At 25.3% G+C, this 15,341-nt stretch overlaps 1 protein-coding gene across 2 annotated transcripts in view; it reads right to left on the bottom strand.

Annotated features, from left to right (window-relative positions):
* The window catches only part of LOC100202447 (uncharacterized), a 180,970-nt gene that overhangs the window by 35,433 nt on the left and 130,196 nt on the right, over nt 1-15,341 (bottom strand). For both annotated transcript variants that reach the window (XM_065787773.1, XM_065787772.1), the window contains exons 59-64: nt 7,997-8,440; nt 7,440-7,744; nt 5,771-6,061; nt 2,407-3,249; nt 495-606; nt 43-420 (exon numbers count right to left, since the gene is read on the bottom strand). In XM_065787773.1, the coding sequence (XP_065643845.1) occupies nt 43-420; nt 495-606; nt 2,407-3,249; nt 5,771-6,061; nt 7,440-7,744; nt 7,997-8,440 (2,373 nt within the window). The remainder of the gene's footprint in view (nt 1-42; nt 421-494; nt 607-2,406; nt 3,250-5,770; nt 6,062-7,439; nt 7,745-7,996; nt 8,441-15,341) is intronic.

Raw genomic sequence — 15,341 nt, 5'->3', positions numbered from 1 at the left:
TATATTTAAAAAAAAAACACATTCAAAAAAATTTCAATGAACCTTTAAAATGTCCTGTTTCTTCAAGTTTATTTTCTTTACCCATTGTTATAACAGAGCCATCAATATTATCTAACATTTTTTTTAGCCCTTCAGTTTGTTGACAAATTCTATCATAAAATCCTTGCAAATTAGATTCATGATTGGCTATTTGAGAAGAAATGTGTAAAGTTTGATCCTCTAGTTTATCATAGAGAGTGCGAACATTAAAATTTTCCAAAATTCCACTTTGAATAGGAAGAGTATATTCATCATATAAAACATAAGGAGTGTCAGCTGAGCATCCATCAGGTGCATCATTAACACCTGGTAATGGAACTACAAGCAAAGGTGCACCAAGTGATTTATATTTTGACCGAAGAAATGATATTGGAACAATGCCTGTAATAAAAACATTAATATAATAATTAAAAAAATTAAGTAGTATTTCTTATCAAAAAAAAATTAGGACTTACCCATAGCTCTCGGTCTCCATAATATAGCAAGTATAACAAAAACAAACACAATTATTAATATGAGACCAATAATAATCCATATTGATTCCCAGTTTGGAGATTCATTTAATGACTAGAAACAAAATAACAATAAAAATTTGCTAAAGTTTTAAAAATGTTTTGTTATTACAATTATATAGTTTACTTTTTTTAACAATATTACAGTACTATTTATTTTTCAACAAATTTTAAAACTTTAGAAAACATTTAAAAAGGAAGATGTACAAGAGTTCAGAGGTACTGATGATGTCATAACTGATGACAATGAACTGAAGTAGAGATAAGTAGGACAAGCAATAACTACATATGAAGAAGATTGTTACATATGCAGGAGATCTATTACAGCAAAGAATAATTTAGTTTTTTACATTATTCTTTTTTTTGTAAAAATAATGGTAGATTCTAATTTCATAAATTAAAGTCTGCAGAATATACAAGCAAAAACAAATCCAACTTTGATGTTACTGGAGTGGTAAAAACTTTTGGCACCCCAAAAAAATGATTCTCTAATCTTTACAAAAGTTAAGTTTACAAAAAGAAAAAATATATATGTACCTTTTTCAAATACTTTAGAGCCAATAAACTTACTTTTTGTTTAAATCTATTTCATTATTTCTTTAACAAGGTATTTTTTTATATTTAAGACTTTTGTCTTCATTTTTATTAAATTTTAATTATTTAACAAAAGAACTTTTAAAGTTAATTTAAGAGTTAGCAGTGTAATTAGTTTAACTAAATATTTTTAGTTAAAAATCGTAACTAATCAAATCTTTGGAATTTTATTCATTCAAAATTATTTGTTATAAAAAAAGTCGTTTTTAAAGCATGAAAATTAGGATGATTGATATAAAAAAATTGTTTTCAAAGCATAAAATTTTTTTACAAACACACAAAAAGAAAAAATTTATTTTAAAAATTTCTTGTTTATGATGCTTTTAAGTGTTTTTCAGAATAATCATTTGTAATAAAAGCTAAAGATGTTTGAATATATACTATAATATGCGTGTTCTGAATAAAAAGAAACAGGAAAATATATATTTTTAAAGATTTGTGTTATAAAATATTATTAACAAAAATATTTTGCTTACTTTAATTTTTAAAACTTTTTTTAAAACTAATTTTTTATACTTGATGATGTCAATTGATATTGATGAAACATGTTAAAAAGTTTAAAAAAAATTGTTTTGAAAATTACTACTATATTAGTGCTACTTAGATCATTTGGATATATATATATATATATATATATATATATATATATATATATATATATATATATATATATATATATATATTCATAAATTGCCGACCTTAAACTGTTAGAGGTTGGAAAAAAAAAAATTGATACAAAGAGGTTATCATAAAACATAGAAATGAGGTTGACAATTTTTTGTCGACCGCAAACACTTTTAGGTTGGCAATTAGGTTGGCATTGCCGAATGCCGACCCTAATTCCGAGGGTTGTATGTATATATATACACACACACACACACGTATGTATGTGTGTGTGTATATATATATATATATACACACACACACACACACACACACACACACACACACACACACACACACACACACACACACACACACACACACACATAAATAACTATAAAAGCACACTTAGACCAGCAATCTGAAGTCATACTGAAATAGGGAGCTGCGGGGGCTTCAGTACATACATTGACTAATATAGGGAGAACATGCTAAGGAGTTGCTGGTACATTGACTGAGGATTTGAGTTAAAGAATCAGTAAGTTTTTTTTATTATTCTTTGTTTTTTTCCTTCATTTTGCTAAAAAAAAGGTATGAATTTAAGTTGGCAAAAAAACTAATTATTATATACATCCATATATTAAACTCTAATAACTACCATTTTCACACCAATTCCAAACTTTGTTAAAATTAACGGTGCTGATGCCTCAATTCTCACAGGACAATAGCTTCCTCTATCTGGGACATAAACAATAGTCTCTCTTCTGTTTTCTGCATTATCATAAAACACGTAAGTCCCAGGTTCAGAAAAAACATTTAAAAATGAATTTATATTTAGGCTGGTGGTCTGAATAAGCATATTTAGTTGTCGAAACTGCCCATAGTCAAAGCTAGGATTTGTATTAAAAAGGTGGTTTTTATTATATTGTGGGTAATTGCTTGATGATCTGTTTAACTGGTTAATATATATTTTAAAAAAGACTACTTGACCAACATTAACACATATAATCGGAGATCTAATACTTTGCTGAGCGGAAAAATCATCCAAATTTCGCCTAATTCTAGAAACACTCTTGTTTAATGAAATGTCTTGCACAAAACTTAATACTTCTTCAGTAGTGGTTGGTAAGAAACCAAAATTTCCTTCATTTTGAAATTCTGCAAATTCAACTTTTCTTAGAACATAATCAAAATCGTTTATACCATACTCATTGAAAATAGGAATCGATGTAGAATTTCCAGAATTACTAATAGTCATATAAAGGACACCTGATATTTGACGTTGAATGCTGACAACTGGAGATACTGCAAGACATGAAGAATTACAAACTTGATTCAGCATAACATAACTTTTACATGAACATCTTCCACCTGTTACATTAAAATATCCGCCATCAGCTCCACATAATGGAATGCAGTAATCTGAGTTTATTAAGTTTACATCAACACATTGTAATGTATTTGAATCTCTTAGCATTCCAGCTTGACATCGATCAGCAACCTAAACAATTTTTTTGAAAAAGACCATATCAATTTTAATAGATAAAAAAAAAAAAAAAATCTAATCCAAAAATTAACAAATAAATTTAAAAAACTGATTTAAAAAAACAAAAAAACTTAATAAACTAGTTTATCAAAAAGTTCATCTGTAAAAAAATTAATAAACAGCTAAAAAGATTTGAACAATAATTAATGCTAGTAAAATGTATTTAATATTTCCAAACTACTATTAAATTTGTCATACAGAATCAACAAAAAGCCATACAAAGTAAGTTTCACAGCTTATGCTATTGAGTTTTTAACCCAACTTTGAGAATTTTTGTTGTGTTAAATATATGAACCTTAATCATATCAATTTTTAATGAACTATAATTTTCCCTATTATTTTATATTTCATAATAACAGTATAATATTAAACAATATTTTATTATTATTATTATTGTTGTATATTAGGGTGGTTCAAAAAACAAAACTGCAGCTTGCACCTTAATGTGTTCTATATGATAAAATAACATTTTTTGAATAAAAAATATTTTAAAGAATGCATCAAAACCCTTGAATATCGATGGATCCTTCAAAACCCTTGAATATCAATGGATCCTTCAAAACCCTTGAATATCGATGGATCCTTAAAAACCCTTGAATATCGATGGATCCTTCAAAACCCTTGAATATCAATGGATCCTTCAAAACCCTTGAATATCGATGGATCCTTAAAAACCCTTGAATATCGATGGATCCTTCAAAAACTTTGAATTTTTTTTCATTGGGTCTCAAATAAAGTAAAATTATATAAAAAACTATTTTAGATTTTACTGCATAGCAATTAAAACTTTTTAACTAAAAATTATAATAAAAAAGTTTTTTTATTATAATTTTTATAAAATGAGAATTATTTTTGAAACTTTTATATAATTTTGCTTCACTTGAGACCTTACAAGACATACTTTTGAAAAACTTTTTTTTTATTAATATTAGGGACCCATTAAATGTTTAAGGGTTTTGAGGCACCCCTAAAAATAACTTTTATTCAAAAACTTTTAAATCCAGTGTTATTTTATCATATAGAACACATTTAGGTGCGAGCTGCAGATATTTTTCAAAAATGTTGTTTTTTGAACCATTCTATTGTATATTTATTATTGTTATTATTTATTTTTTACTCGTTATTATATCTTCTATTACTCCATCAATTTAACTGACTTTATTAAATGTGACAATTTTTGTTTCACAAACAAAACCTGTTTTTCTGTTTAAAGTAAAACCTCAAAATCTTGTTTTACTAAGCTAGTGTCATCTACTAAATATTACATTTTGGTTTTAAAATTTTAAATTTTGATGGTTAAAAATTTAAACTGTAAAAGAATTTAAAATAATAAATATTTTAAAATGAATTAAAATACAATGAGTATTATAATGGTTAATCAGGCCTTCCCAGGAGAGGCGTGCGGTCGGTCGCTTTGAGTGACCACGCATATATATATATTTTTTGAGAGTTTGGCCACGGTTTTTTAGCATATATTAATGACGCATTTTTAAAAAGGCGCTGAAAAAACCTAACTAAATTGTCGTATTATTTTATTATTTTTATTCATAATTTATTCCTATTATTAATATAAAAATATGAACATAAAAATGAAATATATATATTTATACTTATTTATAAAATTTTTTTTTTTCTTATTACAATTTTTTTTTTTATGTCTAGTAAACATTAAAAAAAAAAATTATTTATTTATATTTATTTATATTATAATTATTTATAATATATTTTTAGGTGTTGATTTTTTCAGCAACGATATTTGAGACAAGTCGAAAAAATAAACAGAAAATGTGATCGAAAACTTTTTTAATCAATTTTGAAAAATATGCTCTGCCGACGCGGGATGCGAACCCGGGTCTCCACGGCGCTTTGTAATGTCTTATCCGAATGAGCTAAACATTCATATACTTATCAAGAACCTTGTAGATAATAATTCTTCTAGAACTTAGAAGTTATTTTTTGTAAAAAGACATACTTATGCAAAAAAATTTAAAATTCAAAAAACAAAAATGTAAAATAAAAAAATAAAAATTTGTTATAAGAAAAAAAAATTCAAAAAAAATATATATATATATATATTATTTTTATGTTATTATTTCCTTATTAATGAAAAGAATAAATTATTAAAAAAATTACAAAATAATACAACGAATTTAATTTGATTTTTTCAGCTTCTTTTTAAAAATGCGTTATTTTTAATATATGCTAAAAAAGCGTGGCCGAGTTATCCAAAAAAAAAAATATATCCGTGTTCACTCAAGACGTGCGACCGCACGCCTCTCCTGGGAAGGCCTGGTTAATAATGAAGTTAATAGATAAATTAGAGTTCAAAATAAACCTTTTAACAAAAAATTTCATTAAAATTAATAAAACAATTAAAATATGTTAAAATTACTAGTATTATTTTTAGTAATAAAAATAAACATAAAGTCATTTAAAATTAAAAAATAGAAACAATTTTTTGAAAATATTCTCTTACCAATTTCTGACAAGATTTATCACTGTTTCCTTCAACCAACTTGATGTTAGTGACATCATAATAAACATATCCACTTTCGCATACACAAGAACCATCTGAAACTTGAAATGAACGATGGAGTCCTTTACATGTACACTTTAACTGACCTTCTATGCTAGTTGAGCTACTACCGCATGGACGACAGGCCTCCATTCCTTTAAGATTGTTAAATGTATTTACTGGACACGGCAGGCAGTCACTAGATTTACTTGCTTTTGTATGGTTTCCATACATACCTGGTTGACATGGTATCTATAAAAAAACTTTGTATATAGGTAAAATATTTGAAAAATTAATAACAAATTCTCAGAAAATTTTGCTTTACTTTTCTAAAACATCTTGAAGAAAACTAAAAAAAAATTTAAGTTTCTATAAGGCATATAAACAAACAAATATCTATTTAATTATGTTCAAATTGATAATTAATTAAATGAAAAAATCTAATAATATGTATAGTATAATATAATATAAAAATGTTATAATGTCAGTTGCAGATTAAGTACATGAGAGGCCTGAGACCAATAATTCTGCAGGGCCCTTATAGAAAAAATTAACTTAAACCACTGGACGCTATAATAATTGTCTTTATTTTTATTCGGCTTTTTTCTTTTCCAAAAATTGTTGTCAGCTGTGGTGCTTATTTTAGACTACAATATTATAGAGAGTTCTAAAACTAAAAAAGTAAACTTAAGTTTTTCTTTCATAGCGTACCATTATTTATATCAAAATGCAAAAAAAAAAAAAAAAAAAATGGCCAGGTTTATAACAAAATATATTTATAAAATTATTGTTACTTTTTTTCTCAATTTCTTCATTTGCATTTCTACCACTTCATAAAAAATTTTCTCATTTAAAATAACGCACTTAATAGACATCAGTGACTGATTATTCAATCAATTATGTGTCATGGTTGATCTCAGTTTATTCTTAATTTGACTTTAGAAAAGCTTTTTTTCCTGTACAATTGGACATCATAATATCTCAAATAAACTCAAATAAATACGGCCTCAAATAAATACAGAATGTAATTTCAACATTGGGAAATGTTTTCTTTTACCTCAAATACCATCAAACCTAATTTTATCTATGCTACACAAATGTACATCAAATGAACAAAACGTATATCAAACAAAAATCATTTTATGTATCTTAGGATTGCTTTACTTCAAAAGACTTTTGAATTACTTAAATAAAATACTTACACACTTACTTAAATAAAATACTTACGCATTTTGAATAAATTTTCACAGAAAAAAGTGCTAATGCCAGCTTATTTTAAAACTAAATTAAAAATTATATTTTCTTTTGTATGGCTTCCCTGAGAAGTAATAACTTCAAAAGGTTTTTTTTTTATATAGTTAGACAATATAAAAATAAAAATTTAGGACCCCCATAATTGTGCGACCCAAGACCATGGCCTCATTTGCCTAAATGATAATCTGCTACTGTATAGTGTAAATAGTAATAATAGGAATAATAGCAAATATATATTATCATAAAAATATTATAAAATAGAAATCAAATTAACTAAAATATTCTTATTTACAATAAACAAGATAAAAAAACTAACTTTTTTATTCAAACTTTACATAAATCTAAAACAATTACTCTGAATAAAAACATTTTTTACCCCTTCAGCAGAAGCCTTCGGACAGTAAAAACCTTTAGGACAAATATGCTTTTTAGGATCCTCAGTTCCTTCAGGACATATATAACCTTCGGGACATTCCAAACAACTAAGTCTAGAAATCTCATTGCCATAAAAACCAGCAGGACATATCATACAAGCAATATCATGAGATGTGCGATTGCCAGATATTGCTAAAGCTTTATAACCTAAGTTACATATTTGGGGAGAAGAACTACCTGGAGGGCAGTAGTAAGGAAACTCACAGATTTTAGGAATGTCTGTTCCATTAGAACAATAAAAACCACCTGCAAAAATTATACAGCATAGTATATGTATAACAACAACAACAAAAAGTTACGTATAACAACATTTTTTGTTATTAAACATAATATATCATAATTATACATAATATATCATAATTATACATAATATGTCCATAATTATACATAATATATCATAATTATACTTAGTATATCATAATTATATATAATATATCATAATTTTTAACATATTAAAAACATTGTTAAAAATAGTTATTTTATTATAAAAATATTTACCTGGACAAAGAATAGGATCTCCAGTCAACTCAGGACAATAGTATCCCTCAATACATTTTAATGGAATTTCTGATCCAATTTTACAAAAGAAACCAGAAGTACATGGAGTTCCATAAATATTTTCAGATTTAAATGGACAGTAGAATTTAGCCGGGCATGGTGAGCAATCCGAACCATTCCTTGCACCAGGTATAACTCTCCTAGTTCCTGCTGGACAATATTGAGGGCCCTGTCCTTCTAAGCAGTAAAATCCAATAGGACATTCACTATATGAATAATCAGACATACCAGAAATGTTGCAATAGTAACCTGCTGGACATGGTAAGCAATCTTGCAGTGCTTTACTTCCAACTTTATTTTGATAATAGTTTATTGGACAATTGGTTGGGGGTTGCCCTTCTTCACAATATTTACCCAGAGGGCATTGTAGAATAGTAGAATTTCCTAAGTTAAGATTTTTTCTCTTTAAGAAATGGTATTTATTAAAATTAATTTAAAAATAGCATAACAAACAAGAAAAAAATAAATTTAAAAAGTTACTAACAATTAAAAAACTGCCACAGAAAAAACTAAAATAAATCACACTAACAAACTGAAATGTTTCATACTAAAACATTATTACACTAACATAAAGTTTAATGTAAATCATTAACATGCAGGGAGACAAAAAAGTAACAGGATGGTATTCAGTAAATTAAAAATGCCATCCTGCCTAATCATTGTTGTATATAGAGATTTATAAAAAGATGGCTTTTTTTCTCTTTTAAATCAGTATTAGATGAAATCTAACACTGATTTAAAAGAGAAAAATTGTATTATTACTATGTTGTCAGGGTTTGCACCCTGTATTAGATAGAACACATTAAGGGGGGTCTCTGCATATATTTTTCAAAAATGTTGTTTTTTGGGACACCCTAATATATATATATATATATATATATATATATATATATATATATATATATATATATATATATATATATATATATATATATATATAAGAATTAGTAAAAATCTAATTTTCTTCTTCAACAAGTTGTTTCGCCATCAGTAGGTTCATCAGGAAGAATATCTAAACATCAAAAAATTCAAATTATAAAAAAAATATTTCACAGGAAGTTGGGAATTGTTATAATTAATTATGTAATAACTGTAGTTATTTTGCAACCAGAAAGTTGCATCAACTACATTGAAGTTAAACAATTAATCATGAAAACAGTTCTTTAGAATTAGGATAATTTTAGTCTGGTCATTTGATTTTATAATTTTTTAAAAGGGACTAATTTAGAAATAATTCAGATTTTTTGTTTAGTAAATTTCCTTGATCCAAATGAGTAAAAATATCAAATTTTTCTTGTAAACATTGTTTACATTTTTTGGAAATGTTATAATAGACAGGCACCGTTTTTAGAATAGATAAGTTTAATTAAAATTAATTTTCTTTTTTTAGTTACCAAATATATTTTGACTACATATTCTCTTTTGAGTATTTTTTTATGTTTAAAAGATTGTTTGTGGTTGGCATAACATTTTTTCCATTTGCTTGATTAAGCCAATACATTGTTTATCATTCATAGGGCAGTAAATTTTTTGCTTGCAGTTACAATTTTTAGTATTTTCAGTAATTTCTTAAAAAAAAAATACTGAAAATTGTAACTGCAAGTAAAAAATTGCCTGCTTTTATTAATTTATTATTTCTCAAATAGATGTTCTATAATTCAATTATTTAACTCAATGCTTTTTAACATTGAGCACTCTATTTGTGCAATACACATAATTTATATATCAAGCACCATGTTTATACTTGTTAAGCACTCTTAATTGTATTTTTAAACATGGAAACTAACAATTTTAAATATTCTCGTAAAACATCCCAATCCCAGACAAAAAAAGTTATACTTTTTCTTTAATTGAAAAAATAGAACACTTTATTAAAAGAATTTGTCAGAATTTTTTCGTAGAATCTAAAACTAATAAAAATCCTATAATTTAAAATAAACAAAAAGAAAATTTTGGATTCAAAACAAAAAACACCCCACTATTTATTCCCAACCTAGAAAGTTTTGAAAATGATTTACTACACTTGATTAAAACAATAAAATTTTGAAATATTAACAATGATTTCCAAAAAGAACTCAAGTTAGACATTAATAATATAAAATCAAACCCTTATAATTTAGTTTTTGCTGATAAAACAAGGAACATATACCAAATTGCTCCAGATAATCATCATAAAATGCTGCGCGATAATATTTCTTATAATTACGCAAAAGCCACTAAAAACTTGGAAAATACAATCAATTTAGAAGGCCAAAACATTGCTAAAACAATTACTTTAAAAGCTTGGATTAAATCAGTTGTGCCAGCACAAGCGTTTATTATACTAAAAAAATCATAAACCAAATTTTCAAAATAAACTCCCTTGTTGGCTACTAGTACCTTCAAAGAATGAACTAGGGCACGTTAATAAAATTAAGTTAGACAAAATAAATATTATTTGAAAAAAATTAAATTTGCAACAGTAGAAAAGTACCACTGATGTTATAAATTGGTTTTCTAAAATTAGTAATAAAAAATGAATGCACATTTATATAATTTGATACTAATAATTTTTAACCTTCAATTATAGCAGAAATTGAAGACAAAACAAAAAAATTGGAATAATCCACACTGAACTTACAGACAACACTATTCGTCTACTTAAACATTGCAGAAAAACTTTACTCTTTTTTAATAACGAGAAATTAAAGAAAAAAACCACATGTGAATGCTTTGGTGTAACAAGGGGAAGTGACAATGGAGTTACGATGCTTGTATCTTAATGATGGTTTAATAATAATGCAAAAAAAAAAATCAGGGCCTCAAACTAGAAAAAATCAGAAAAAATATTATAAAAGTTTTCAAAATCATTGGTATCCAAATTGAAACAGACATTTATTTAAAAATTGTGAACTTTCTTTATGTCACATTTAACCTCTCGAAAAATTCTTATAGGTCTTATAAAAAACCTAATAATGAATTATCGTATATTAATATAAATTCAAATTATCCCCCTCAAATCTTAAAACAAATTTCTATTTCAATTAAAAATAAACTAAATCAAAACTCTTCTAATGAAATATTTTTAACTCTTCCAAATGTGCGTGTAAAGATGCAAAAAAGCTAAATAGAAGTATAATTTGGTTCAACCCTTCATACAGTAAAAATGTTTCAACAAATATAGGAAAAGCATTTTTAAAATTAGTAGACAAACATTTCCCTCCCTCTAATAAATTGAACAAAATTTTAACAGAAACACTATTAAAGTAAACTATAGCTGCACAAAAAATATTGAAAGAATTATAAAATATTGAAAGAATTAAAATCTATTTATAATAATTATAAGAATTATAATAATTATAAGAATTATAAAAAAAAATATTGAATGAATTATAAAAGGCCATAATTTTGCATTGATTAATAAAAATGAATTTCTTAAAGAAAAAAGTACTGAAAATTGTAATTGCAAGCAAAAAATTGATTGCCTTATGAATGGCAAATGCTTATCAAAAAAAATTATTTACAAATGGATTATTTACTTACAAATTAAATGTGAAATTATTACCCATATGGATCAAGAAAAGTTATTAAACAAAAAATCTGAATTAACTTCTAAATGCAGACATGAAAATAAGTACCTTTTAAAAAATTGTAAAATCAAATGCAACTTTCTGGTTGTAAAATAACTACAGTTATTACATAATTAATTATAACAATTCCCAACTTCCTGTGAAATATTTTTTTTATAATTTGAATTTTTTGATATTTAGATATTCTTCCTGATGCCGAAACAACTTGTTGAAGAAGAAAATTAGATTTTTACTAATTTATATATATATATATATATATATATATATATATATATATATATATATATATATATATATATATATATATATATATATATATATAGTTCTATAGTTTGTTGCATTTGGGAAGCACGGAAGGAAAAAAATGATTCTTACGCCAACACATACGTCACTTTTAATTACTTTTGACTTTCGTCCAACATTTGCGTGTTGGACGAAAGTCAAAACCATTAATTTAATTACAACTTAATCGTTTTTAAAAAAAAAAAAAAAAAAAGCAAATTTAATTGACCAGAATGTTTATAAAAACATTCTGAATGTTTATAAAAACATTTTGAATGTTTTTAACAATATAAACAATGTTTTTATTATTATTTTTTTTAATAAAATGGTTTTATTTTTATTTTTTTTACTGTAAATCATGCGCGGAGTGTTGCTACATCGACTATCTTACAGCATGACTCGCAAGGGAGTGCTGCTACATCGACTGACAAGTAGCCTGACTCGCAAGGGAGTGCTGCTATATTGACTGACAAATAGCCTGACTCGCAACGGAGTGCTGCTACATCTACTATCTTTTAGCCTGACCCGCAAGGAAGTGCTGCTACATCGACTGAGGGTTTGGTTGGGGCAGGCAGTCTATCAATTATTAAAACAAAAAATTCTTGCATTTTAATTTTTACTTTTTGTCAACAAAATATGGAAAAAACTTTCGGACAACATATAAGAGTTCTAATATATATAGATATATATATATATATATATATATATATATATATATATATATATATATATATATATATATATATATATATATATATATAGTTATATAGTTAATTCCTGGTAAGTCAAACACCGGTTAACTAAAAATTTTATTATCTCAAACTATTTAATTTGGTCCCACGAACCATTTACATTCTCTGCTTAAGTTAAACCTTGAATAACTTGAACTTTACAAAGTCAGACCATTTTTTTGTCCCCTTTCTGTTAATTTCTTTGGATAACTCAAACTTTTTTGTATGGGAATTAAAGATGTTAACATAATGAAAAAATTTTTTAAAAAAAGATGTCATTTCATAAAAAACATTAGTGTCATTTCATAAAAAACATGTCATTTTATAAAAAACATACTTGTGGCCTAATATTTTATTTTTTTGTTGTATTTAGATCTGAATGGAATAGATTGTTATCAGACGTAAAATAATGCTATAATAAAACTGATAAAAGAAAAATCATGGTAAAACCATTAAAAAAGCAATTATTATATATATACACACACATATATATATATATATATATATATATATATATATATATATATATATATATATATATATATATATATATATATATATATATATATATATATATATATATATATATATATATATATATGTATATGTATATACATATATATATATATATATATATATTTATATATATATATAATATATATATACAATATATATATATATATATAATATATATATTTATATATATATATATGTGTATATATATATATATATATATATACATATATATATATATATACATATATATATACATATATATATATATATGTGTGTGTATATATATATATATATATATATATATATATATATATATATATATACAGCTATTCACAAAAGTTTAAACGATTGCAGAATTTTTATCAAATATGCTTGGATTTTGTTTAAAAAAAAACTGTAAAATGATATCGAATTTTTTTTATTTATTAAAGAAAAAGTAATTAGCTTTAAAATGATTATGAACATATTATAAAAATTTTAATATTTAGTTAGAAAAAAACAATAAAAAAAAATCATATAGAAAAAAATAAGAAGCACAAAAGTTTAATCGAATTGATGAAAAAAAAAAATGAAAAAAAAAAGAAAAAAAAAAAGCAAAATTAATACTTAAAGTATCCTCCTTTGTTTTTATAGCAAAGATAAACTCGTTTATGCATTGATTCAACTAATTTTATGCACATCACGCGAGGTACTTTCAGCCAGTACTCATTCAAAAGTTGCTTCAGATGCTGAGTTGATTGAATTTCATGGTATGTCAGTTTGAGTGAGCTGTGTGAGCTGAAGCCCCGTCTTGTTGAAAGATGAATTGCTTGCTTCTGCCATACAAGTGTCTGATTGATGGAACTAAACACATTTCCAATGTGTTCTTGTAGGTGTATTGATTAATTCAGCCTTCGTACAGCTCACAGAAGCCTATGAGAAAAACATCCCCAGATGACAACTGAACCTCCACTGCCTTCTTGACAATGTGGCAAAAACCTGTCTAAATATTTCTCAGTTGCAAATCTTTTGACATAGATTCTTCCCTTGTGGTTTACGACTTGAAAATTAGCTTCATCACTCCAAATTACTTTTGCCCATGTTCTACAAACCAATGTTTGTCTCACGAGTTCTCTGCTAACTTTTGGATTATTTTTTGACTCATTGAAGATTTGTGCTAGCTTTTTGCAGCTGAGTTTTCTCTGCTCATTCTGAATATACCATTTTTGTCACGGTTGCTAAGTTTGGATGGTCTCCCAGTACGCAGTATGTTGGAGACGTCCTTGGTAAATTCCCAGGTTTTAATGGTTTTTCGAATGCAATATTCAGAAACGTGAAGTATTTTGCCTATTTGAATGTTTGTGTGATTTTTTGTCTTTGCCATACCAATAACTTGCCACTTGATCACACTAGAAACTTATTTTCAACCCATTTGTACGCAATTGAAATTAATTTGAAATTTACAATATTTCAAGTTGATTTTTAATGAATTAAAGGCTGCCTGATGATGTTGTAATGAACTTTTTGATTGTAAACTACTCATTTTAAGTGTATTTAAAAATAAAAATAAATTTTCGCACCGGATTTATCAATTAATTAGCAAATAATTAATCCTAAATAAAATCGTTTAAACTTTTGTGACACCTCTTAATTTGTATCACCAACCTTTTAATGAAATTTCTGAGTAAACAGTGATGAGTCAAAACCTACTTTTTTTTATTCTATTAACAAATAACCTATTTACCAAACTGGAAAAAAAAATTATTTTGATATCTATTTTTATTAGATTTTTATTCAAGAAAAACCAAAGATTAGATCTTAAAATTCTGTAATCGTTTAAGCTTTCGCGAATAGCTGTATATGCTTTTTGGGTTTTGGATCGGCTTTTTTATTAGACATTGAAACAGTCTCAATAAGGTTTAATATCAGTTTCAGTTAAAATGTAATAAATTAAAATTGTTTAACACACATTTGAGCTGATATTGATAATTACAAATATTTACTAAGTAACCTAATTGTTTTTGCATCCAATATATTTAATAATGTAATTAAAAAATCCAATGTTTTTTCAAAAAGAATTTAAAAAAAAAAGGATATATATATGAACTGTATTCTTTGAAGATTAAAATCCAGTTGGTTATGAAAAAAAAATGCTATTTTCAAGTTAAAAATTATTATATCAATTTAAAATGCACTTTTATTTTGGAT

The sequence above is a fragment of the Hydra vulgaris genome, chromosome 01, assembly GCF_038396675.1.
Source record: "Hydra vulgaris chromosome 01, alternate assembly HydraT2T_AEP".
NCBI lineage: Eukaryota > Metazoa > Cnidaria > Hydrozoa > Anthoathecata > Hydridae > Hydra > Hydra vulgaris.
This window is presented reverse-complemented; position numbering and strand designations above follow the sequence as displayed.